The sequence below is a fragment of the Ischnura elegans genome, chromosome 8 (assembly GCF_921293095.1).
Source record: "Ischnura elegans chromosome 8, ioIscEleg1.1, whole genome shotgun sequence".
Lineage (NCBI taxonomy): Eukaryota > Metazoa > Arthropoda > Insecta > Odonata > Coenagrionidae > Ischnura > Ischnura elegans.
The window spans coordinates 94,935,023-94,960,237 of record NC_060253.1 but is presented as its reverse complement, the minus strand read 5'-3'; the positions used below and the strand labels follow the sequence as shown (position 1 = coordinate 94,960,237).

The following is a 25,215-nucleotide window of genomic DNA, read 5'->3' as shown; positions in this document are numbered from 1 at the left end:
TTTTTGTACCTCGATTGTAATCTACTCCAAAATTCTCTCTTAACATATTAGGTATTTTGTGATTTCATGTAAGCGTTCAAAATATAATGAAATGGAAAATTTGAAGCATCAAGCCTATGAATTTTAACGTCCAACGATTCGAAAAATATTGCCATATTTTCCATTGCTACCAAATTAAGTATTTCGTTAAGTGCTCTACTACTGTATCTATATCGCAGCATTAGTCATAATGAAATTCCATTTGAGTCAACGATATCAGTGTGATGGAGAATACTTTGAATGTGTAAGGGCACCAGAGCTTTTATTTTCCGCTATAAAAAGATTTGATGACGTTACATCAAATTTTCAGCTAAAATTAAAGGCACAAAAGTTTTGTGGAGTTTTTATTCTTAGCAGTATCATTAATATTTCAACCGAATATCGTCCTCTTACGAATCATCAATCCTTCCATCCAAGGTATTAGTTACATACTATTTATTCAGAATAATTCATTCGTATTTGTGGTTCAGTTGTTTTCCTAAAATCTTCTGCTATGGGCAAATATTTTTCTTAGGATTATTTCTTTGTAGCAACGAAATTCGTACGTATACAGCCTGGTACAATGTAATATCTGCAAATGATATCAATAATGCTTTAAAAATATTTTCCTCCCCTTGATAACATTCCACATTCCCATAAAGTTATTTAGAAAATATTATCGATCCATGCTGCAGCGTTGTCAAAATTCATCGACGCCGAGGTAACTCGATCTCACTAATTTTAAGTTACCAGCTTATTTTCTTCTGTTATTTTGTTATTCCAATTCTAAGTAAATATCTTACGAGAAGGAAATAATATTTTAAAGGGTTGAGCTCATAGAAACTTGAGAAAAAATAATCGAGAATTAATTTTTCTGTGTTTATTTGCAAATAAGACCTTGCAATTTTACGGATTACAATTTGCTGCCGAAACAACGTATCAGGTTGTCTCACTCGTAGCATTCACGGAACTGTCATCATACTCCGTATTGGCTATTCCTGATCTTTGTGTAATATGCAATTTTTAATGGAATGAAAATTTTGATAATGACTCCCTGAAAGTAATGGGGTGTAACCCACATCGAACCGTACGCACGCGTACCATAAAGTACGAATGACCTTGCGATATTCCAGTGCATGAGAATGGAGAAGAGATCATATTTAGTCATCGCACTAATTATTTTACATTGCGCAATATATCCGCAATGGAAATGCACGCACTGGTGATCCTGTATTTTTTTTCATTTTTGAGTCCTGGGGTATTTTCTTAATCATCATCATTAGTCAGCAATCCTAAGATTGGTTTGACGCAGCTCTCCATTTCTCTCTCCTCTCCGCTAATCTCTTCATAGCTACATATTTATTCTCTTTTACATCCTTTATAACCTGTCCTATATAACTCATTCGGGGCCGTCCCTTGCCCCTCTTTCCTTCCACATGTCCTTCAACGATTGTCTTCATCAGACCATCGTGCCTCAAAATATGGCCAACTAAGTTGTCCCTTCTTCTGCTTAATGTTTTTAGGAGGCTTCTCTTTTCTCCCACTCTCCTTAGCACTTCCTTGTTACTCACACGGTCAATCCATTTTTATTTTCATATTTTCTTAAAAGAAATAAAAAAATGTGACCAGCATTGAAACAACAAACAGTGTGAAAGTTATGATATCTACTGCTTTAATATTTAAGAAATTAGTGGATGAGGTGCAAGAGAACTGGTTTTATTTGTAAAATCAGAAAGCCGTATGTTAAAACGTTAAATCATCAATGAAATTTAAAGTTAGCATACCCTTGACTGGTATGGCTGCTGCATTAAAGAAATATAGTAACTGTGCTGGCTATATGCCTGCACGAATTAGGAATGACATAGGTGTTTGAAATGACAAATAAATCGGGAGAAATTGAAAAAAAAAGAGAATAAAATGAAATAAATACTAAGAAAATAAGCATTTTAATAGCATTGCGTCAAAATATTTCAGTTATTGTGGATAGGATCTTAAATATTGTAGACTTGAGGCCAGTGACTAAACTTTACTTCGATGAAAGTCGATGAAAGGTATAGCCGCGATGTCGTTGAATTTTGTTACCAATTGAATTATTTTGACCCTCATTTAATATTTAATGACTTTTCTATTTTAGTAAAAAATTTAACCATTTACTAAGCTCAACATTTATCAAATTTTGTGTTGACTCCTCATTGAATACTCGTATTTCGCATGAACTAATTTTGGGTAATAGCATTATTTCACCGGTTGTACACTCAGGCGATTCCTTCTGAGCCATACCCTGTTCATACCTTGGAATGTATCTCTACCTGCAGATGGAGAGGTTTTCCGCGTAGAGGACCAATAGCCATAAACTTAAATTCCTACGTCGGTCGCGGATGCGATCAATGAAATTCGTGCCCTGAATCCACCGTGTTCCGACGACAGTTCTCATGCGCCACATGCTCCCAGATAAGTTATCCACATATTAATAAATTCACGGGTAATGCGACTATTTTCCACTATCTATTGACATACCATTCTTAGGATAAAATTATGGGTGTCTCAAAATATCACTAGTTGATTAGTGGGAGTGGGATAATTAGGTTATGGCAATTAAATTATCGAAGACAACCCTGTGAAAATTGGCAATGTTATATTTGCATTTAGCAATATTTAAGGAAATTAAATTATTTTTTGTGAGGCATTTAATTAGCATGAATAAGAAGAGCTGTTCCCATTGTCTGGGAAACATTTTCGAGTGCAAGTTGTTCTGTATCGAAACGCATTGGAAGTAAGAATGCTCGAAATTTATAGATTTTGAATGTGAATTGCCGAATAATGTTGACTAGTAATATGAACGTAAATGTAATTAGCACCACGCAAAGTATCATGTGGTTAAAAACGTTTTTATTCTATTTTATAGTAGGATGGATACAATTTATCTCTCAAGGACTACGATCATTATGTTTCATTATGCATTACGTCTCCCATTGGCTCCCGCAGTGTATACCTTGATTCTCACTCCCGTCTACTCTAGGTCAACTACCCCGATTACGCCACTAGGTCAAGTGAGGCTCCTCTTGCAAGCGATGCATTCTCGATTCCATTTAGCTCAAAACGCATACACACTGAATATTGAAAGCCCACGTTTGCTTTAGACTTGAACTAGAGCCATCTCTAGAATGGAAACGTAATGACATGGGCTTCACAGGAAGCTCAGGGGTATCGAACTTCGACGGAATTGTGAGTTTCTTAACCGGGTTCTCTGCGAGTACCGACTGAAAATTTCTTTGTGCTTTGATGGTAATAGTATTCCAAACAACGCAACGCTTAGGTGGGCATCGCCTAATATTTATTGATAATTTTGCCTCAGAATCATTTTCGTGGCAGTGCATTAACTACTCACTAGGGCTTGCGCAGAATATTTTTTCTGAGCTTTACCTGGAGGGAAGAATGTACTTTTTTAGGTTCTTTTAGAGGGGGCACGGACCTAAGACTGTGGCTCGCGAAACATTTCCGAGAGGGTTGAGGGAGGTGTTGTGTCCCTTGAACCGTAACCCAATCTCTAAAAGCTACTCATAAACTTGACATTGATATTAGTAGTGTCAAATAGATGTAATTCCATATCTACGCAATTTATTTTGATGGTCGACTTCAATTCATCCTCAAGTTTGTCGATGTGGTGAGAGAAGGGTCCATTCCATACGCCCTGAAAATATCAGGATGATTGGTAACGTTGGAAACAAAAATTACTTCGCTAGAAAGATAAGTTGAGCTCGATTGATGCATCCTCCTAATGGCGCTAATTACCTAAGGTCGTCTCCTCCCAATGCTACACACGACCGTTTATGCATCTCCTAGCGTTTCTTGTTCTTTAAATATACGAGCACTCCGTTCAAAATCCTTGTAACCCGATAAGATGTCACACGGATCATTAGAATGGCAATTCTGACAAATTGTTTTATGCCTATGCTGGGTGAAGAACACTGTATACTAAAATACTCATATAGTTTTCCAATTGGAATTGTGCAATAGCGTAGAAACGAAGTCGGTGGCGGGATGCCGCGATTTAAGGAAATATTGCTATTATTTTAGGAATTCTTCCGTTTAAGGTAGGTTTGCAATAAGAATTTGGCGAATCGACCCGCATGTTCTCACTCGCGAAGCTGACTTTCCTCTTTAATTTCCTCTACTTCCTATTCCCTCTGATTCAATCCGTCAATCCTTTTCTCTATCTCGACTTTATCTAACACTTTTCCCTCCAAAAATGTTTATAATAATAATAGTACAGCTTCACTATAAGCAAATTGCTGATCTAAGACAATACTTCTATAGCAAAGGAGTCAAATGCAAACTTAAATAACAAAAATGAAATAGTATGTAAAACAGACACTCACTACACACCACTACATCTAAGCAACCATGAACTAGACATCCCGATTCAAACTAAAGAACAACTAATCGATCAATGGAAAAGTAAAGAACTTCATGGGCACCATCCTCATCAATTAAACATGCCACACAGACATAAAGAGGCTTCAAATATATGGTTGAAACAAGGGAATATATATGGGGAAACAGTCGGATTTATGAGGGCCATTCAAGATCGTATAATATTGACGAAGAACTACAGAAAGTTCTTATTAAAAGAAAACGTAACCAGCGATCAATGCATAAGATGTAAGAACCAATCCGAGACAATAGAGCATATTATGGGAAGTTGCACGGTCTTAGCTGCAAATGAATACACCAGTAGACATGACAATGTAGCCAAAATCATGCACCAAGAACTGGCAAGAAAAAATAGAATCCTGGACACCGCTGCACCATACTACAAATACCATCCACCTGATGTTATGGAAAACGAAGAGTGCAAGTTATACTGAAATAAAGAACTCAGAACTGACCGAGCAATTGAAAACAATAGACCGGACATAGTTATTACAGACAAAACAAAACGGCACACTACCCTCATAGACGTGACAATGCCCTTAAACCATAATGTACAGAAAGCATTCTCCACCAAAATTAATAAATATGCAGAACTTGCAGCAGAGATCAAAGCCTTGTGGAAGATGCAGTCAGTAGATATATGCGCAATAGTGATAACAACAACAGGAATCACACCATGCGAAGTTTTATACCAGCTAAAGTAGCGAAACTTAGAGAAAACTCTACCAAAAATCAGTCATCCTGGACACCTGCCATATTTTCCGACGGTTCCTTTCAATAGAATAATAACTGAACTAATAGCAAAAAATAGTTGAACTTGACCTGGTCCGTTCGCTGTGAACAAACCTTGCAAGATAGCAAGAGGGAAAAAGGAAAATAATAATAATAAGATGTCTTTATTCGGGCGAGGTTGAGACTAAGAAGTCCCTTCTTCCACCTAACCCCTCGATAGCGTCAATGCAAGCATATTAAAAATGGTAGATAAACGTTTACAATTCAAAAGATATACAATATACGCTATTTGTGAAATGTCAAAAATATAAACACGTATATGCGAAAATTTTGTGTAAAAAAGATTTCTGCTTGTGGGAAAAATACATACACCCTATACCCCCTCCTAATTTTTCCTCTCCTGTAGAATAATGGAAATATCTGGAAAATATTTTCACGAAGAGAGGAATATGCCAGGACATACAGTCTTAAGCGTACTACCTCCGACTGAAGCCAATATCGGTTATTATATTCACTTCCAGGATGAATAATCGCGGGCAAGAGAGGTGTACATTAAGGTAGGAAACGAAAAATTTAAGGTGCGCGCTCATAATCACTTGAATCTTGATCAGGATGTTACTGTGGAGTGCACGAGTGCTATGAAGAATTTCCTTGAGACAACCCCATTTAAATCCTTCGAGAGGAGGTAATTCTTGTGTAAGTCCGTTACCAATATTCGCCTAAGTTTGACCAAGACGTTCGTGCCCTAAGTTATTATCAGTTCATTCATCCTATACTTTGCAGGAAACCTCTTTGCACCGATTGATTGGGGACCCAATGCCTCATTAAAATTTGAACTACTCGTGAGAACTGTTGGATTTCCTGAACACCTTTTCCCTGGATTATGTACCTTGGATTTAACAGCAGCTTAGAGCGTCACTGGTAAGCATCACCAGGTACGGCTTTCCTCATATAGCTGATCTTACTGATCGTATTTAGGTTTTTCTATCAATGCCTCTATTAAAATGAAAAGGATATGAAAACAAAAAAGAGTACTAAACTACAGATGTCTTGATCTGCGTGGAAAAGTTTTTACACCTCTGCGTACTAATGTGTGCTTTGTTAATTTTCCTCTGTCTTACACTTTGTGCTATGTGGTCTTTTCTCACGTTTAAACACATTTTCTTCAACGCCTCATACCGCTCAGATTTGAGGAATTCCATGCTGTAAATGAAAGCTATCAGAAGAAACATCACGTCTTAATGGAAGGAACGAATTGAAAATTTCCTCTATGGAATCGGAAAAAATCATTCCCGTAGTATTAATTCATTCGTAATTATGTCGTTTTGAATGTGCGGCCCTTCACAAGCGAAATCTTACACTTAAAATACCTTCAGCTTTTTTGAGTGTTTATTGTAATCTTACGTGAAAAATGACCATAGACACTGTCCGTTTCATCCAGGGTCAAGGTTCGTGGAAAGCGAGAATTTATGTCGCATTCCAGAAGTTCATGTATTTAAATGCATAAAGACGTAATTTTCACGACCAGGTAAATACTGAGACAGCACTTAAGATAACTGAGGAATAGGCTTTGTACTTACCACCGTTGAAAGCCATCGTATTTGGTGAAATGTGTTGTGATCTTATCCGTTACGATGTTTTTCGTCCAGTTGCAAACCCCCAATTTGTAAGCCTCGCCTCCTATTGGTATTTTTGCAGTATTACCAGCAGAAAAACTTCGTAAATAGCGCTCTTACGTTGGCACTTAAGATAGAGTTTACTCGACTCCTGCGATTCACTGCGGCTATGAACACGACCAGGATAGAAGTGCCACCGGTGCTTTTGGCCCATCGCGGCGCTTGCTTGCTCAGATGGCGCACAACGTATCATAAGATCTTCCGAAGCTCAAGAAAAATCGTCATTATGGTGGAGGTTTCGTAACCTTCAATCTCACTCACATACCCAGCTCCATCACTCAACTGCCTGACCTCGAATATCTGAAGGACTTCATGTGAAATGGTCTCCCCTTCAGTGTCCATTTATTCAATATTGAGTTCGCTAGCTCAGCTAAAACTTTGTGGTGTTATTATAATCTTTGAGTGCAAAGCTTCATCTTAAGAAAACAACGCTAACCACATTTGACTAATAGTTCGTTGCTACATTTGGCTCATGGTGTTTTTAGCTGATATTTGTCTTGGAGGGAAGCTGTGCAATTATCAGAAATTGCCCTCAATAAGGCGGGTACACCGTATCCAGTGACTAGTGAACTGTGTGAACGCCTTAAATTGTGCGCAAATCAAAAGTTTTTTTTTCAACCGCAAGCACTACAAACAATAGGGTGGTTTCCTATTACTTTTTTTAGCCTATATCGGAAGATTATTACTCCTGGAGTACGTATTTCACGCTTTTAGATTGTTAAATGACGATATCTATTTTTCGCGATTAAATGAAAAGTGGAAATTTTCAAGCGCGCGAAAACGCGACGGGTAAGGAAATCTCTCCGTGTGACGTATTTCTGGTTCCCCCTCCCGCCTTGTGAGGTGACCTTGATCGAGGCTCTGAGCGCTGATAGGACGCAGGATGCTAGAGGGTAGCTGAGTACCTTGCTGGCTGGTAGCGCTTGGCTTAAAAAAGGTTTATTAATACCTTATCAAACGAAGAAAACTTTCCGACCTTAGCCAGTTTTAATAGGTGATTATTAAGACATGTTTCCCTGAGCTCTGCGCCTCATGCATGCATTGGTAATCTCAGGCGATGTATAACTCCTATCTTCTCCTATAGAAACTAGGTCCCTGTGACGTCACGTGGAGAGGCATCGCATGGGCGCCAATCTGGCCCTTTTCAAATGAGGATAAAAATGGACCATTGCCATTCGTCTAAACCGGTATTTCTAAAACGAAATAATTTGTATATTATGAACACAGTAATTGTGGGTAACAAATCGCAATCAATGCCTTTCGGTTTCTTTGATGAAGGAAACTACCCTATTGGATGGCCTTGCCATGGCGTCACCTTTGTCGCCCGTCCTAGCCGAAGTTTATACGGAAAATTTAAAAACCTTCTGTTTTCTAGTAAGCATCCGTTATGAAAAAACATCGTGAAATCGTATCGTTACGTAGACGACGTGTTTTGTGTGTGGCAAGGTACGTGAAGACAGCTATCGCAATTTCTGGCAGTATTTAATTCACAGAATAAACACATCCAATTCACGATGGAAATCGAGAAAGCAGACGAACTTAACTACCTATTAATAAGAATCAAAAATCACTATTTTGATTTTTCCATCTATAGGAAACAATGTTATTCCGACTCCATCACCCACGAGCGCTCCAGACATCACATCCAACAAAAAACGGCAGTCCTGAAATCTCTGATATACACTCAGAGTAAGAATGGGGGATATACAGGGTATGCCACATCCCCATGTCTGAAACTAACATGGCAAATGAACTCCACACCATCAAAGACATTGCTGTCAACAATGGCTATGCGGATAAAGTAGTTGGCACTATTTTCCGGCGGAAAAGTAATCAGATGGCACGACAACTAATATATAAAACGCAGACTTCCCCGGCGGGATCCTATAAATGGTGCCGAATCCCTTTCCTTGGGAAGTTATCATTAAAAGTGCAGAGACTACTCCCAAAGGAAAATGTAAGGCCAGCCTTTTATAACCCCCGTACACTAAGGAGCATGCTCGGATCGCCAAAGGACCAGGATATTCCGGAGGAACGGAGCGGAGTATATCGCCTTCATGGCGCCGACAGTGACGCGATTTACATCGGCCAAACAGGGAGGAGTTTTTCCATTAGAGCGGCCGAGCACCAGATGTGTCATAGACAGGGGAAAGACCATTCACATTTCGCCAAAAGTCGTATAGACATGGCGCACAATAGTGACTTCACCCCAACTATTCTTCACTTTGAGAAGAAAGGACGGAGATTAGACGCCTTGGAAGAGGGGGAAATTTTAAGCCACAGGGACTCATACCTCGTTAATGACCACCTTACCCTTCCCGCTCCCCCCTCCTCTACTTTCCCACTTACTCTTCCAACCCTCTACCCACCTCACCCACAATGACGCCTAACCTAGCACCGAACCCAACTTCCCCCTAACCAACGGCACCCGAAAATTCCCAACCCACCCCCCTCCGTTTTTTGCTATATACACTGGTCACCTTACCTGCAACTCCTCACCTTGATAATGTTACGCTGTAACGAAACCATGGTTGGTCATAATAAAATACCACGTGGAAATAGCGAAGTTTTTATTTCATCTATTCAATGAATTCAATTGATTTGGCTTTTACTTTGTGAAAATCCATGTTGAAATAAAAATACACAGCATTGGTAACTTTTCACTGGAAAATTACCAAGGTTGTGTATTTTCATTTCACCTATTCATATGATACGTAGTTCTGTTGTCAATGGAATTAATGATTTACCTTTATGATATTTTGTCCTGGTAAGATTTTATAGCCTACTCCAATATTCACCAAGGGTTACAGTTTGCTTTAGTAGTTGAGAATTCGTTTGCCCTATAACGAAAGCTCTAATTGTAAGTGGACGTAGGTGTTAATCGACCTTTTCGAATTTGGCGCGATTCGAACTCGATCAGCTGATAGAAACGTATGAGCATCGCCACCCGCACAGAACAATGATGTGTGCAAAAATAAATCACCCGAGGTGTTATAAACCGCTGATAAGAGGCTGCATTTTTCTCGGCAGTTAAGATTTTTCATCATCTAATATACCGCTTGCTTCCCGAGGTGAAAAACCAGCCTCTGCTATTAAGTAATGCTTAGGTCGCTATTATTTGCTGCTCCTAAGGTAATGGGTGGCGAAATATTGTTGAACCCTTGTAAAAATTATGCTACCGCATCGCCCAGGCTTAAGGGGAAAGTCGCTGTCGTTACTGCCTCAACAGATGGGTAATTAAACTATTTTTCCATTGAGGTGTTTGTTCATTTTTAACTGTTGGTGCGTTAGTGCTCGTGATGAATGCATTTCCTTATGTAATTACAGAATAGGATTTGCCATTGCAAAGCGCTTAGCCGACGAAGGAGCTAGCGTGGTTGTGAGTAGCCGAAAAGAGAAGAATGTGCAAGAGGCTGTGAAGAAGCTGTCACAAGAAGGCCTAAGTGTCGATGGAGTGGTATGTCACGTGAGCAAAGCCGAAGATAGAGCAAGACTTTTCAACAAGGTAAGTGGGTTTTTGTGTACAGTTTACTGGAACTGCGTTGGTATATTCTTGTAATTTAGTGTTGTTTTTAATCACATACATACCCAATTGTGAATGTATGGATTGAAAGTGAAGTTCCGAATGCTTAGATATTAATTAGATATGAGTATCTCATACGCGTTTGAACGATTTATTTTGATTCTCTTCTGCCTGTATCATTACCGATTATTTTGGAGATCGCTCAGGCCTTAAAGAAATCCCTCGCCTATTATGTTGATGCTGAGCTAAATACCGTTCCATTTTTGTATTAAAAACACAGTCTCCTGATTTCAGGCGGTTGATAAATTTGGTGGAATTGACATTTTGGTTTCCAATGCTGCTGTCAATCCTACTACTGGACCAGTCCTGGAGGTGATTTTTTATCCATTGACTATAAAATAGAACTCAATAAGGAATGAAAATAGTACTTTAATGCATTTTCAACTATAATTAGTTTTTCTATTGTGCAGATTGATGAAAGCTCGTGGGATAAAATATTTGATGTGAACGTTAAGGCTGCTTACCTGTTGTCCAAAGAAGCCTTGCCATTTATTAGGAAAAGGGGAGGTGGTTCAATCATATATGTGTCTTCCATTGCTGGTTTCCAGCCATTCAATGTAAGTTCACCTTTCATTCAAAGGTTGTCATCTTTATAATTATTTGGAGGATTTTATAATCATTTGATGATGTTCGGGTCTTTTACTTACAGCTGCTTGGTGCATATTCTGTCAGTAAAACTGCACTATTTGGTTTAACAAAAGCTGCCTCCCAGGATTTGGCACCAGAAAATATTCGCGTTAATTGCATTGCTCCTGGTGTTGTTAAGACCAAGTTTTCTAGTGCTGTGAGTATATTTTTGAGCTGTTTTTTTTTCTCCTGCCTTTGGCAGACTATTGATATTTCTAAAACCTTCAGTGCAGGTATCATTTACTCTGAGAACACTTTCCTTCCTGTGGCATCCCCACTACTTCTTTCTTCTCCACGTATGAAGTCCCAATTTCAGGAGGTGTTTTCCCTTTCTCAATGTGTACATGGTTTTCTTCTGGGCAACATGGGTGATGGGTCATACGTACAATGGTACAATTGGCATAAATAATATGCAATCTGCATATGTAGCAATGACCTCCACATTGCCCCCCGAGGAGCTTGTATAATATTTTCCATCACTGCAGGTGTTTGGACCCTGGGGGGTTGTGTTTGAATCGCTCGTAATAATTCCACTCACTCACCATCCCGAGCGGTCCATTACGAGTGCTCACCAACACGAAGGGTAATTGGTGTGTTTCAAACTTATCGTCTCGAAGTCGTATTGGAGCCTTCGTAATGAGATGGATCACGAGTGGTGGTTGTGGCAACGTTGTAATTTCCTTCATTTGTTTACGAATTCGTCAGTAGCGCGGTGTAAATTAAAGTAAACAAAGGCGTAAATATGAAGTTATCGCTGAGCAGAAATATATGCTTCGGCAATTCATTCTGAAGGTACACTATATAAAATGAAACGTATTGCGACATTAATGATTAATTCATTATTAATAAACCATTAAGCGTATTAGTTATTTATATTTACGTTACATTAGCCTCTTATTCTTCCATATCTGATCCATATTTTTCGGTAAATGATCGTTTTCTTATAAAGTAATTATTTTTTACAGAGTGATTAGCTTAAATGAAACGTAAAAATAACTACTTACTCAAAAATATAAAAATATGTAGCATCGTATACGTTGCTGAGAAACTATGTTTCCATAAATTGCCATTTAAGAATCTCATAACATTTGTTGTGATTAATAAATTTTCCCTCAGCGTTGGCAAGATTTGATATCTGCCTCTAAAGTAGCGTGTTACAATCGTGAGGGCACCCAGACTGGGAGTGGAGCCCTTAAATTTAATGAGCTTAATCATATTAAACAACGTATGATAGCACTAATAGGGAAGAATGCGACACACGGGCATGAACACTTGCAGGAAATACTAATCATTTTCGATATTGAGGTAATACTAACATTAGCGTCGCAGGCCCCAAGTGTAGCTAAGTTGAGTATGTCACAAAATAGAATCATTGGTTATTTCAGCAACAGAATTCATCAGAAAGCCAGGTAGATAAAGAAAAAATAGTGAATCTGTGGACTCAAGTGATCTTTCTTCCTTTGACCCGACCCCATCAACCTCAAAATCTCCTTCCACATCTACTAAGAGTGTTTCAACACTTATTTCCACTTCTAATCCACTTTCCATAATTATTCAGACCCTCTCAATTTCTAATCCCCACTCACTTCCTCCTCAAATCAAACTACCACACCAAGCACCATTGTTTCAATTCTCAAGACGAGGCGGACGACTCTAAAGCAAGTCTTGCATAATATCCCAAGAGGAAAAGCTTATACAGCCTGTATGTGCAGCAAAATGGCCCAACTTATGTAGCCATTTCCTCTTGGGATTTTAGCCTGAAATTAGCTCTGAGCTCTAATTTAGGGTTTGTATGAACTTTCCAGCCTATTGTTTTTCATTGAAAGTTATTCTGTACCATAAGTATAACTACTTCTGTGCTGAATCCACTTTCCATAACCTAACACTCATACATGTCTCTATCCCCCTGCGCATTTTAATCAACTTTAATTATGCCTAGGACAAAAATTAATGCTGGAAGATAGGAGCAATGACAGAAATGCCCATTTTTTCAATGTTCAAGATGAAAAAAATTCCAGTAATGAAAAGAAAATTAGAAGATGAATAGGAATGGAGGGAGGTTTAAGATGTGAAAAAGATAAAATAGAATTTGATCTACATAGGGGATTTAGTATCCAATAAGACCTGCAAGAATATCCTCAAAGCAATGCATATATACTTCATGCCCAATTCTAATTTCTTGTAATTAAATAAGGGAAGAAACACAATATAATTGTTACAAAAAATGTACTCTCCTATTCAAAAAAATTCTATAGCCTCTTGCTTAATCCTATTGGTTCAATCTACGACTCATCTTGGTTTCTAAAAGATGCTGTTATAAAATTAATGCTATTCTAATCCATTAGCTTTGTCACTATTATAGGTGAACATTTAAATTTATCTTCTACAAGGTCAAGGTTATATAAAAAATAGTATCAGTAACATGCATCTTGGCATTGAATTGTCTTTATTTTCAAAGAAAAGTACAACACTCAGTATCGTTGATGCACTGCAATAGAAATAACGTTTTTTAAGGAGTTGGTATACATCACATTCATGGATCACATTAATGTAAAGTTGAGAAAGTACAGCATATCATAGAAACATAAAATTTTGTATGCCATAATGGATTTATTATTGAATATTGAGTATTAACAACCATTATGGATGGAAAACCTATGATCCTCATTAATCACTTTCATAAAAGACAAATAATGCAAGCAATCATCAAATTTATGAGTAATTCCATTCCCATTGGCAGAAAGTAATCTCCGCTGCATACCATTGTGGACATACCTACACCTAAGTAGGGAAACCAAATAGAAAATGAAGCAGAAATGGTATAAGCTGAGGAAAAGTAAAAAAAGGTAGCAGTTGAAGGGGTAAAAACATTGCTTCTACAACATGGTGATTAATTTTGTCTACCATGGTCTCATTACAGCTAACCATTTTAAAGGTCTCACCTTGAACATGTTACACTGTAACGAAACCATGGTCAGACACAATAAATCACCATGTGGAATTAATAAAGTTTTTATTCATTCATCTCCTATGATAAAGCATTTCCACCGAGTTACACCCACTACTATTAACTATAGTAAATAAACCTAGACCACACATGAAAGACTGTAATTCAGACTTCTGCTTATTGTACAGTGGGTGTGCCTTGGGAGGCTCAGTATGAAGCGGGCAAAAAAAAATGTTTCAGCACATTTGAAGAGAAAAATTGGCTTGGACATCAAAACTGTTGGTATTGAACACCAATGTTTGTTGGAGAACCCTAAAAATTGATTTAACTGTTTGGATTAGTTTTAGATTTTGAAAGATTGGAAGATGGGTTAAGTGAAACAAGGTACATACCAAGCTTGTTGTGATAAAAAGTCACCAAGGAGTCAAGCAGTTTATCCTGCAATCTGAAGGCCGGGTTACACGGTATATAAACACATAGTTAATGAGTGAAATCATGAACGATTTTGGTGGAACAGAACATATACAAATGCATGAACCACATTAGAACAGGTTCTATTTTCTGTTCCTGCGTTCACACAAGTCTGGTGGTTATACAGTGCATTTTCATGTTCATTCACGCATTCAATCATTTAAGCATTAACTTGTGCATGTTAATGTATCACGTAACCAGGCCTTTACAGATGGTAGACTTCCTAGTAGATCTAAGAATTATTATTTATACAAAGATTGGTATTCTGAGAAAAATGCACACCAGAGTATTTCCATTGAAATAATGCGTCAACCAAACAACCACTGAACAGCATCCTTTGGATTAGTATTTTAAATGTTATGATTTAGTAGGGGTTGTCCAGAAGCCTCACCCAAATTTGAACCTGGGAGAATCTGGTTGAGTCAATCTGAAAAATTAAAAATACAACAGTAACAGAAAAGCAAAATATCAAATCCTTTAGATTAAAAAATTGAACAGAATCCATTAACATCAAAGCAAGGTAAGATGAGTCAAAATAATCTTATTCTAACATGCCTCCTAAGACTATTCATAGCTATTTGAGGATCTATTGCTTAGGGGATATATTGCTATAGAACACAGCAGATATGCATGGTTTCAATTTGTATAATCATGGATATATAATAATTATATTCTATTTCGGAAAACCAGTTAGGTAAGTCAATGTAAGAAGCTCATTAGGCTCATTGACACTTAAAATATCATTCAGCAGGTAATGGGTTACAATGTAAATTTCTAAAAAGTAATTGACCCTAGTTGCTCCAAAATAAAATATTATTAAATCACATGAACTCACCACTTGCATATTAATCAAATGATATATGTTATAATTTAAATAATCCCTTTCCTTTAACACTACAAGAATTTTTTGGAAATGCCACCATGGCAATGTGAGTTCCATCTATTACTTTGATTTTCATAGGGAATACATACATCACATATAACCAGTAAAAACCAACCACTTAATGCATGACGCATACATACTTGCCTAAGAAATATAGCACTCAGTCTACTGCGTTCACTATTCACGGATGTTCATAAATTTTTAAACCAAGTTAGTATATACCTACGCCAGCGCTATGATATTGAATTTGGGCTATGGTCCACGGTCACCCATCGTTAAATAGATTGTCATTTATAGTTTTTGTCACCTCTTCCACACTCCAGCACAAAAAGCTTCTCTCCATGTTCATATATGCATCATAAGCTATGTACGACACTTATTGTCCAACAGCATTGACGGTAAGAGATGCCAATACCTGTAATGAAAGGAGTGTTTATCTTGAGGCAAAGTTGAACATTTGTCGACACACACGGTTACATGCGCGAGTGAGAAACAACCTTAATGTATTTTCATGGTTATCTATTCGGCTATTTTAAGTTAGAGATAAGCTAATATGTAATGAGGCCCATGTTACACAATTAAATACAACATACCAATACTCGGAATTAGTAACATGTGTTTGTGCAATAAAACTATGGTAATGAACATACATAAACTAATGACCGAGGATATTTTTCGCAAAACTACCGTTCTAATACGAAAGATCAAACCCAAACTTGAAGAACAATAAATAAACTTATCCTAAAATAGCGAAATACGGTAACGGAAGGACATTAGCACAGTTAAAACACTTTTAAACGAATTATTATTGGATGAACGGTAAAAACAATTCAATAGCACTTATCGAGTCTGAGTAAATAATCATTCCAGCAAGGCACAATTTGCTTATCAACAACCAGAAGCAGACATGTTGAGAAAACAACAAGTGAACGTATTTACATATTTACATTGTACGCGCTTTGCGTACGGCAGTATTTGCTTTGGGGGGAAATTCAAATACACCAATTTAAAATAAATGTTAATATGCCAGCACATCGCTTTTCGGAGTTCCTCATTCCCTTTCTTTACATGAAACATGATCTTTTTTAATGATTTCTTAAACTTTCGCACTCCAACTTAGCAGAATAATGTTCTGAATTTATTAACATATTGCAAGTTAGAACAGCAGTAATAAAGTTAGACTTATTCGCGTTTCACATCTTATTTAACATTGGATCACCACCATAAATCGCTGTAAAATTTCTATGAATAAAAAAATATATATTCATGCATGAAACTTGTGTACTTACTTTGTTTACATTACTTACAGCTGATGTCCGTGAAGCTTCGGAGATGTATGGCGTCAATCAGATTTTGGGTTCAGCGTTCATTGAGGCGAAAAAGGTTTCTGAATTCCTTTTCACTCAGTTCAAAGGCGTCTCCTCTTCTCCTGAAATTACGCTGTGTTCTCTCCACAGTTAAATCCTTGTCACCAAAATTCTCATGCGCGTACATTAACATCATGAAATCCGCCATGTTGTTTACTGGGTATCCATCGTAGTCAATCCTTCGTAATCATCTCGACCGATAGCTACCGAGTCAGATAATTACGAAGGGTTTTTACGAGTGAAATTTTTACGAGTGATTCAAACACACCAAAATTCCGAATCGCTCGTAATTGTACCACGTGACTCCTTGGTTACGTGCTCGGAATAATTACGAGCGATTCAAACACAACCCCCCTGGTCCTCTAAATGGGGAGCAAATGCTCAAGCCAACATTCAGTTCCACTGAAAAATCCAATTTTCTTTTATTGTAAGCCATGGTGTAAAGAATTGTTGGTAGAGAGGATATGGGCATGGAATCCTTCCGGAAACATGCAATGATTCATTTTTGAGGCCAGAAATATTAGTCAAAGGCAAGGAAAGTGATGTCGAAGAAAAAGACAATTTCAGTTGATTTGAGGACTTAATTCCTAAGCACTGGGATAAGCAACACTGGTGAGAAGGTTGAAAAAGTGAAGGATGAGGTTGTACTGATATGCACAGGGTTGGGGTGTTCAATCCAAAATGATTCTGCTATAGGTAGGGATGGACGGATGCTGGATTTTTTTCAGATCCGGATTCAGATCTTTGATTTTCAGAGCTTGATCTTTCAGATCGGATATTTTCGGATCCAAATGCATTTTCAAATTCCTGATGCTGAGATTCCCCCGATGATTGTTCAATCTCTTGGGAAGAGTCAAACTAAGTGCCAGTCGTATTTTGCCTTTTTTATTTTCCATGGCTGAAATTCTCCTACGTATCCTCTGCGAGAGCTTTCAAACAAAACGGTTCATGAGTAGGACAAGAATCGCATGCGACGGTGCATTGGAAGAGAGAATGGAACTCTTTCCACCCTTATGGGGAGGTACATTCACTGAAGCTATTATTTAAAATTTTGGATCCAGATCCGAAGTCTTCCACGACTTTGGATCCGATGTATCAGATGAAGGGCAATATCTGCAGATATTTGGATCCGAGGTATCCGATCCGACCATCCCTAGTTATAAGTATTTCAAGTATTCTGCTACTGAGGCTCAAGAGAATAGCATATTTTTTGTGGACAAATTCTAATTGAGATTTATTTTATGATCAGTGCAATAAATAATAATTAGCGGAAAATATTCATGTTTCTACTACATATTTATGTGGTAATGTCTACATATTTTTACATGTTAATATGACTGTATACCACCATAAGCGGATTTAGGGGTGGCGGGCACGGGGGCACATTCTCCCCCCCAGATACTTAATAAATAGACAGCATTTTTAATACGGTTATCATTAAGTTCATTTTACATAGTATATTACGGAGCCTTAATCATTTAACTTCTTACTAATAACTTTCATATTAAAATAAAGCAAATATTTTGCATAGAAATTATTGTATGCTGTTTTTAATCTCAAATTTAAGAAGACCATTTGCCTGTGAGGCCATTGTGTCCCCCCCTTACCCCTCTCCAAGAAAAAAATTCTGGATCCAGCCTTGGATACCACCTAATCAAATGACCTGATTTGCAGCCTTGTGCTGAGTAGGTTATTGACTTGACTTATGCAGTTAATCCCTTGGGGCTTCAGAAAGAGCCGTGGATGCTATCTTTACAATGGAAACAGGCAACATGGATTTGGCATAATGTTTAGCAAATTTATGCTATAGCCCAAATGTCAATTTCATTTCTGTGGAAAACAAAGCATATTAGCTCATCACCATAAGTCATGAATCTGAATATTGGTCTGCTCTCAGTTCTCGTATCAGCTAGTCATTTAACACCAGCATAATTTTTCTACTCTATATCCTTCATTACCTGTTCAATGTATCTCAGAGGAGACCTTCCTCTGCCATTCTTCCCATGTGTCCCTAACAATAAGTTTCATTACACCATCATGGCTCATGATGCATCTGATTTAGTTGTCCTGTCTTATTCCCAATGTTTTCAAAAGGCTTCTGTTCTCTCCTATTTTTCCTAAAATTTCCACATTACACACATGAAGTATGCAATTGGTCTTCATTGTTCTTCTATTACACCTAATTTCGAAAGCCTCCAACATTGATTTCTGTGCTGCTGTCATTGTGCATGTTCCAAATGTAAGTCCCAATTATATATGTACTTCCGTTCTTAAGCAGTTATACTTCCAGCTATTAATGGTTTCCTCTTTTTGAGAAATATCCCCTTTGTTAGGGCTAATATACTATTTTCTTCCTACTTTGTCCTTGCTGATCCCTTTGCCACCTAACTAGCACAACTTCTTCACCTCCTCAAGTTTATGGTCTCCTAGTTTGACGTTGGTCTTAGCACCTTCTTTTACACTGTGAACCAATATCTTAGTTTTCTTCAGATTAATTTTCAGCTGGCCATTATCTCTTCCATAAATGAGAGAATTTTCGTCATATCTTTCCCTCTCTGATATGCCATTGGCTAAATGCTGTACGCTAATATTTTTGCATTGGATTTTCACTTGTAGCACTTCATCTTTGACTTCATTGGTAGCTGTCTTAATGAGAATATTGAAAATCATGGGTACAGGGCATGTCCTTGTCTCACTCCCTCAGAATCAGAATAGGCCTGCTAAAATTTTCATAACATGTGCTAAAAGTCATTTTGGGGAATTCCTCAAAAAGTAAAATCCACTCATACTAATATTACCATTGAAAATATGAGATTTTTAATTAGAAAATATTTAAATACTATCACTTAATTATTGTAAATTGTCCATTCAATACTTTTAGTAATTTAAGTTAGGTAGTAATTGGAATTTCTTTTTCTTTACAGCTCCACGAGTCAGAAGATGCCCGAGAGATAGCCTTAAGGAATATTCCAATGAACAGGTATATGGAAAATGGTTTATATTTTGTTCATTTTCACCATGTATTTCATGTCATTTCTTCTATGTGTATTCATTTCAAAGTACCATATTTTTAAGCCAAGTCATATTCACTCGTTTATATCTAGGTAGCTCTCCAATCCAATGAATCCAACTCTAACACATGAAATTTTAAAATGTGGGGAATACTATGAAGTTACTGACCACAGCATTAATTTAGCTAAGACTGCATTCACTTGTACTTCATTTATGACCAAAATCTCACGCAATCCAAATGCATACGTAGGTATGTATTGTGCAAATATATTTGATTTTCAGTTTGGCTTGGCCATCTAAGGTTACCAATGTATTGATGCTTCACTTGTGAAATATTGGCAAGGCTGTTGAATATTGCTGCAATATTTCTGTTTCCATGAACTTCATCATTGGCCAGGCTTTGAGATTTGGAAGGTATAAATTAAGTGCATAGAGATAGGAAACTGAACAGTTGTAATAATGCCTCGTAGTTTTCTAAAACTTTTAAATGTATTGATTGCCCATTTTGCTGTAATGTATCAACAGAGAGAATGTTATAAAGGAATGTTATATCATATTGAAACAAAATTTCCATCTGAAAGAGGCTATCTTGTCAAAAAAGAGTCACTCCTCTTGAATCTCAGTTTCCTAGCTACTTAGAAATGATGAAACTGTTCCTTAACATATTTATCCAGAAAATTCATTGCAAAAACTTTCTCTCTGCCTATATAATTATGCATTGTCAGTGTTTCAAGGGATTTTGTCTCTGTACGCCCACTGTACTAACATATTTTCAATCCATGTGAATTTCCCGTACATTATCTCACAAAAATGTGAACGTCTACAGGAAAAACACATGTCTATCCACTACAACATACTTCGTTGAAAACTCGTCACTGCCATTGTCGACTCCAGCAGGTAGTTAGGTCTAGGTGTACCGTATGTTTGGACACCAAATCTTAGCCAATAATCCTGGAGCAGCTCCTTTGACCGCATATATTTTGTTTTGCACTTTAAAATGTAATGTTATATTTAGGAATGGTCGGATCAGATACCTCGAATCCATATATCTGCAGATATTGCTCTTCATCAGATACTTCAGTTCCAAATTCATGACGGCATCGCATCTGGATCCAAAATTTTAAATTTATGCTTCAGTGGATTTAGCCTCCCATATGAGGGAGTGAAAAGAGTTCCGATCCTACCTTCACATGCGCCATTGCACTGTGATGCTTGTCCTACTCATGAACCATTTTGTTTAAAAGCTCTTGAGGGGTTATGCAACATAATTCCAGCCGCGCAAATTTTTACCACAAAATACGACAGGCACATAGTGTGACTCTTACTAAGAGATTGAACTCCATCAGGTCTAAATGCCATAGAATAACAACCAAGTCAAAAGTGATTACGTCGCAGATAAAAAAAACACCCTCGGCCGTCCATCACCCCATGCCTTTGATATTTTTTTTCCTTTCCGAGACCACTTAGTCCATAAATAATTGTATTGGAAGGAAAATATTTAGTTACATGAGAACAATGGAAGTGTTTCATCCCTACCCAATCTGACCCACTGACCTTTTCCATCTTACCTGCTTTAATTATCCGTTTCTGGAGAACAAATGCTAGGCGAGTGACTTACCGGACCTCAAGATGTCTTGATAGTTTTCGGCAATTGGATGACGTGCCGGAGATTCAATAAAGAATGCGACCAAATGCATCATATTTGTAACATATTTGAATTTTTTTAGCTTATATCGATTGAAAAAAAATTTTAGCTATAACAAGACTATACCAATATTCATCATTGTCCAAAAAGCACAATTTTCAAAGAAACAGGCGTGGCATCAGTACTGTCAAACAAGAAGACACGGCCTGGAAACACCAACTGTATATTTCACATAGGTTGCCCTGCTTTGCTTTGAAGGCAACAACATCACAAATTAGCAAGATCTGACATGTTTGTCCTTGACTCCCTCATTCATAGTCTTGTTGGTTGAAAGACGGAAAGGATCGCACTCCTTCTCCTCCACCTATCATTAACGCACTTCTGCTGCCCACCCCTTGTTCTCGCTGAGCAGTCGTCTTGTTCTGTTCCTGCAACTCGTCACTCATGATGCTAATTTTGTCCTAAAAATTGTTAACTGTGCAGTTGCAATTTACTTTAATGATATAGCGATAAAAATGTCTTTTATTGTGTAGAAACATTTTTATTGAAATAAAAAGAACCATGTGCGATCACTGTTACGTGAAACTATCTTGAAGATGTGCAAAATCCACCTTACCACAACTGAAGCATATGCGGGTGAAGCACAAGTCAGTATGCGATGAGAAAGTGACAAAATTTGGGGGAAACTGATGTGAGGAATATGAAAATTCAGTCAATGGTTCAGTTCAGTCAAACATAAGCGTAACAGTTTAGATCCTGAGCGTGTAAAGATTTTATCATTTTTTTTAAATAATTAGAATGCTTAAAAAAATGATTTTCAATCAGTAAAATTATTTAAATGTGTATTTAAATCTAAAAAGCATTCCTTTGATTGTATTTATCTCTGAGAAACTTGAATAATTACCTCATTTTATAGCAGGACTTTGAAAATGCCTTTGGATCTGAAAACATCCGAAGATCCGACACCTGAAATCAAGGATCCGATCCGGGTCCAAAAAAAATACTGGATCCGCCCATCCCTTGTTATATTACTATATAATTTTTGTGTTGACTGCTCATTCACCCATAGTATTTAAGAAAATTCATTTGAAAATGATGAATATGCATTATAAAATGTTGAAAAAATAAGCAGATCTCTTTTTATGATAGTTAAAGATCACATATCAGTTGTGCTTTGTTTAAATGATTTATTTGTGGAAGAAAACAGGTAAACTTGCCTGATATGTAAGACATACCTATTAGTATGCATTTATGTGCTCGGTACCTCAATAATTCTGGACTTCTTTTTCAGATTGGCTATGCCTCATGAAATGGGAGGTGTTGCTGCATTCCTTTGTTCTGATGATGCTTCATACATCACTGGAGAAACAATTGTTGTTAGCGGTGGAATGCCCTCTAGGCTTTGAAGTCCAAATTATTACCCAGTATGCAGCATCTATTTCTCAGTGGCCCCATGTATCACAAGGTGAAATTGTTAATTCACTTGAAAAAGTTATAGCATACGTTAGAGAGGCTGCTGAGGTAGAGTAATGATGATTGACCATAGAATGAACCAAGGAAATTATTTCTAGCAGGTTAAGGCTATTGTGGAATATGAACGGTTGGTATGTGGGCTGTACAGAAGTACATGTAATGAGAAGATTTCTTCAATGTGGACCAATTTCTCTGGGCTTCCAATAAATACATTCTAATGCGTCCACATATAAGTACTGCAATGGAGGTTGGGGTGGAGCTGATTTATATTCTCCAATGACCCTCCTCCACTGTAATTTTGGCTGTCTTTAATCAACTTTTTTTGTTGACCATTGATTTCATTTCACATTTGTAGAAACTTTTTTGGGCTCAATAAGCTACAAGTGAAGGATTTTATTTTCTATCATATTTCTGTTTTGATCGATGTATGAAAGATAGTCCTCAATGATAAGGAGAGAGCTGGATTTCTTCAATGGATCAGGGATTGTTGTAAATATTTTTATGTGTTAAGCCTGAATTATTTTATAAAGTGTTTACGTTTATATATTAAAGTCTTTATGCTGTTAATAGTAAAGTCTTTTGAGTGATTTTTATGCTGCCCTCATTAAATTCTGCCTTTGAAAGGTGTTGGTATCCAAGATTCATAACCAACATCAAGTACAGAAGTGGTATCCCAATTAGTGAAATATACAGTAAACCATCGCAAAGCATGACATTATGCTGCTTGAAATAGTGTTGTGGGAAATTACAGAATGCGAAGTGTTGAGTTGCGTTCGTCATTATGAAAATATCAATGTAAAAAATTTATTCGATCAGATCATAAGATGTCAACATTTCTTCAATAAGTTTGATACTCCTAGTTCAAAAAATCCACAGAGGAAAAATCATTCACCTTGACCGGGATTCAAACCCGGATCCCTCGATTTCCGGCCGAGTGCTGTAGCTGGTTAAGCTACTGAGGTGTCATTTTTCCCTGTGGAAATTTGTGGACTCTACCGGACAAGGTGGTATGTCTGGTATAGTCCACAAATTTCCACAGGGGAGAATGGCACCTCGGTAGCTTAACCGGCTAAAGCACTCAGCCGGAAATCGAGGGATCCGGGTTTGAATCCCGGTCAAGGCGAATGATTTTTCCTCTGTGGATTTTTCGCACTATTTGTGCATTCCGGGTGACTCCGTACAAGTGATCACCGTGGCTAGTCCCGGTATACTTAAATTTGATACTCCTCTTCTCTCAACTCTCCTATTATTTTGCAGTCTTGTCGAAATGCTGTTTTTTGTGTTTTTTTTTAAAGATTAGTTTTGATATTCCTCCTCACATGTTTTTTTGAATGCTGAATCTGAGGTTCAATCATTAAACTTTATGATGCAAAACTGTTAAAAATGTAAGAAATATGTAATTAGGTATTTTATGTTTTTAATTGCCTATAATTTTGATGCCAGCAGTTATTATCTAGTAATGTTCCTCTTTGAAATTTAAGAAAAAAAATCGTACAACTTTCTTCCCTGAGGTTTTTTTTTCCATCTAACTTGAGCTTTGGCTCCACATGAAAATTGACCTTATTACCGTAAACTGGGACAACTTTGCCACTTTTTTCTTTTTCAACTCCATTCTCATAAGTTAATGTATGACAATCATTTAAAACCATTATCAGCCATTACTCTTGGTCACTACTTTCAAAATGTGTGAAAAAATTACAACTTAAGTAAAAGTTTATATGTTAAAAAAATTGAAAACATAGTTGGTAAAGATTCTCTGGAACTGGGGCAACTTTGCCAATGAAGTTATATCCTGCGGAAACCTCAATAAAACAATGGAATAAATAATTTTAACTTTGAAAACTCTTAAATATTGAATGGTACACACTGATACTCAAATCGTACACACTGAACATAATATACTATGGTCATTCCCCTAATTTTTATTCTATTTACAAGTTCCTCCAATATGATTCTGTGTGGAGGTGCTTGGAAGTGATCAAGTGTGATTTTTCCACGGTTTCTCCTGAGGCCACATTCTTCTTCTCTATGGTGAACTTTTGTTGGATTACGATGACATGTTTGAAGATAATTAAAAAATGAAGCACTTACTCTTGTAGGAGCGTCATTACAATCAGTCTTCTATGCATCCGGAATTCAAGACTAAACTGCTTTGGGATTGAGTGGCACGATGCCACATTTCTCGAACCCTGATATGATGTTTGAGTTCATTTTACCTCCTTCATCCAAAGCACTGAGAAGTTTTGCCAAAAGTGTTGGAAATGCTCTATTTTTGAGAGTTGTATAGTTAGTAAAGTTCCTCAATTTACGGTCTGTCAGTATGGCTCTCCATTTATTTTTTACAAGG

At 37.2% G+C, this 25,215-nt stretch overlaps 1 protein-coding gene and 1 long non-coding RNA gene across 2 annotated transcripts; one reads left to right on the top strand and one right to left on the bottom strand.

Moving 5' to 3' along the window:
- Positions 1 to 9,813: 9,813 nt before the first annotated feature.
- On the top strand, positions 9,814 to 23,442 carry LOC124163573 (dehydrogenase/reductase SDR family member 4). Its single transcript, XM_046540562.1, has 7 exons — positions 9,814 to 10,093; positions 10,188 to 10,365; positions 10,678 to 10,755; positions 10,854 to 11,000; positions 11,093 to 11,227; positions 19,663 to 19,718; positions 22,687 to 23,442. The coding sequence occupies exons 1-7, from the start codon at positions 9,960 to 9,962 to the stop codon at positions 22,799 to 22,801; spliced, it is 843 nt and encodes a 280-aa protein (XP_046396518.1). The 5' UTR covers positions 9,814 to 9,959; the 3' UTR covers positions 22,802 to 23,442.
- LOC124163574 lies at positions 13,547 to 15,723 on the bottom strand. The gene is made up of 3 exons (XR_006865808.1): positions 15,594 to 15,723; positions 14,771 to 14,915; positions 13,547 to 13,851 (listed from the first exon to the last, which is right to left on the bottom strand). It is a non-coding gene; the product is annotated as an uncharacterized LOC124163574 (long non-coding RNA).
- Positions 23,443 to 25,215: the final 1,773 nt, after the last annotated feature.

Coding starts and splice junctions, on each gene's coding strand:
- LOC124163573 (XM_046540562.1), top strand. CDS start 9,960: ATGCTTAGGTCGCTATTATTTGCTGCTCCTAAGGTAATGGGTGGCGAA. Junction 11,001..11,092: donor CTGGTTTCCAGCCATTCAAT/GTAAGTTCACCT, acceptor TTTTACTTACAG/CTGCTTGGTGCATATTCTGT. Junction 19,719..22,686: donor AGGAATATTCCAATGAACAG/GTATATGGAAAA, acceptor CTTCTTTTTCAG/ATTGGCTATGCCTCATGAAA.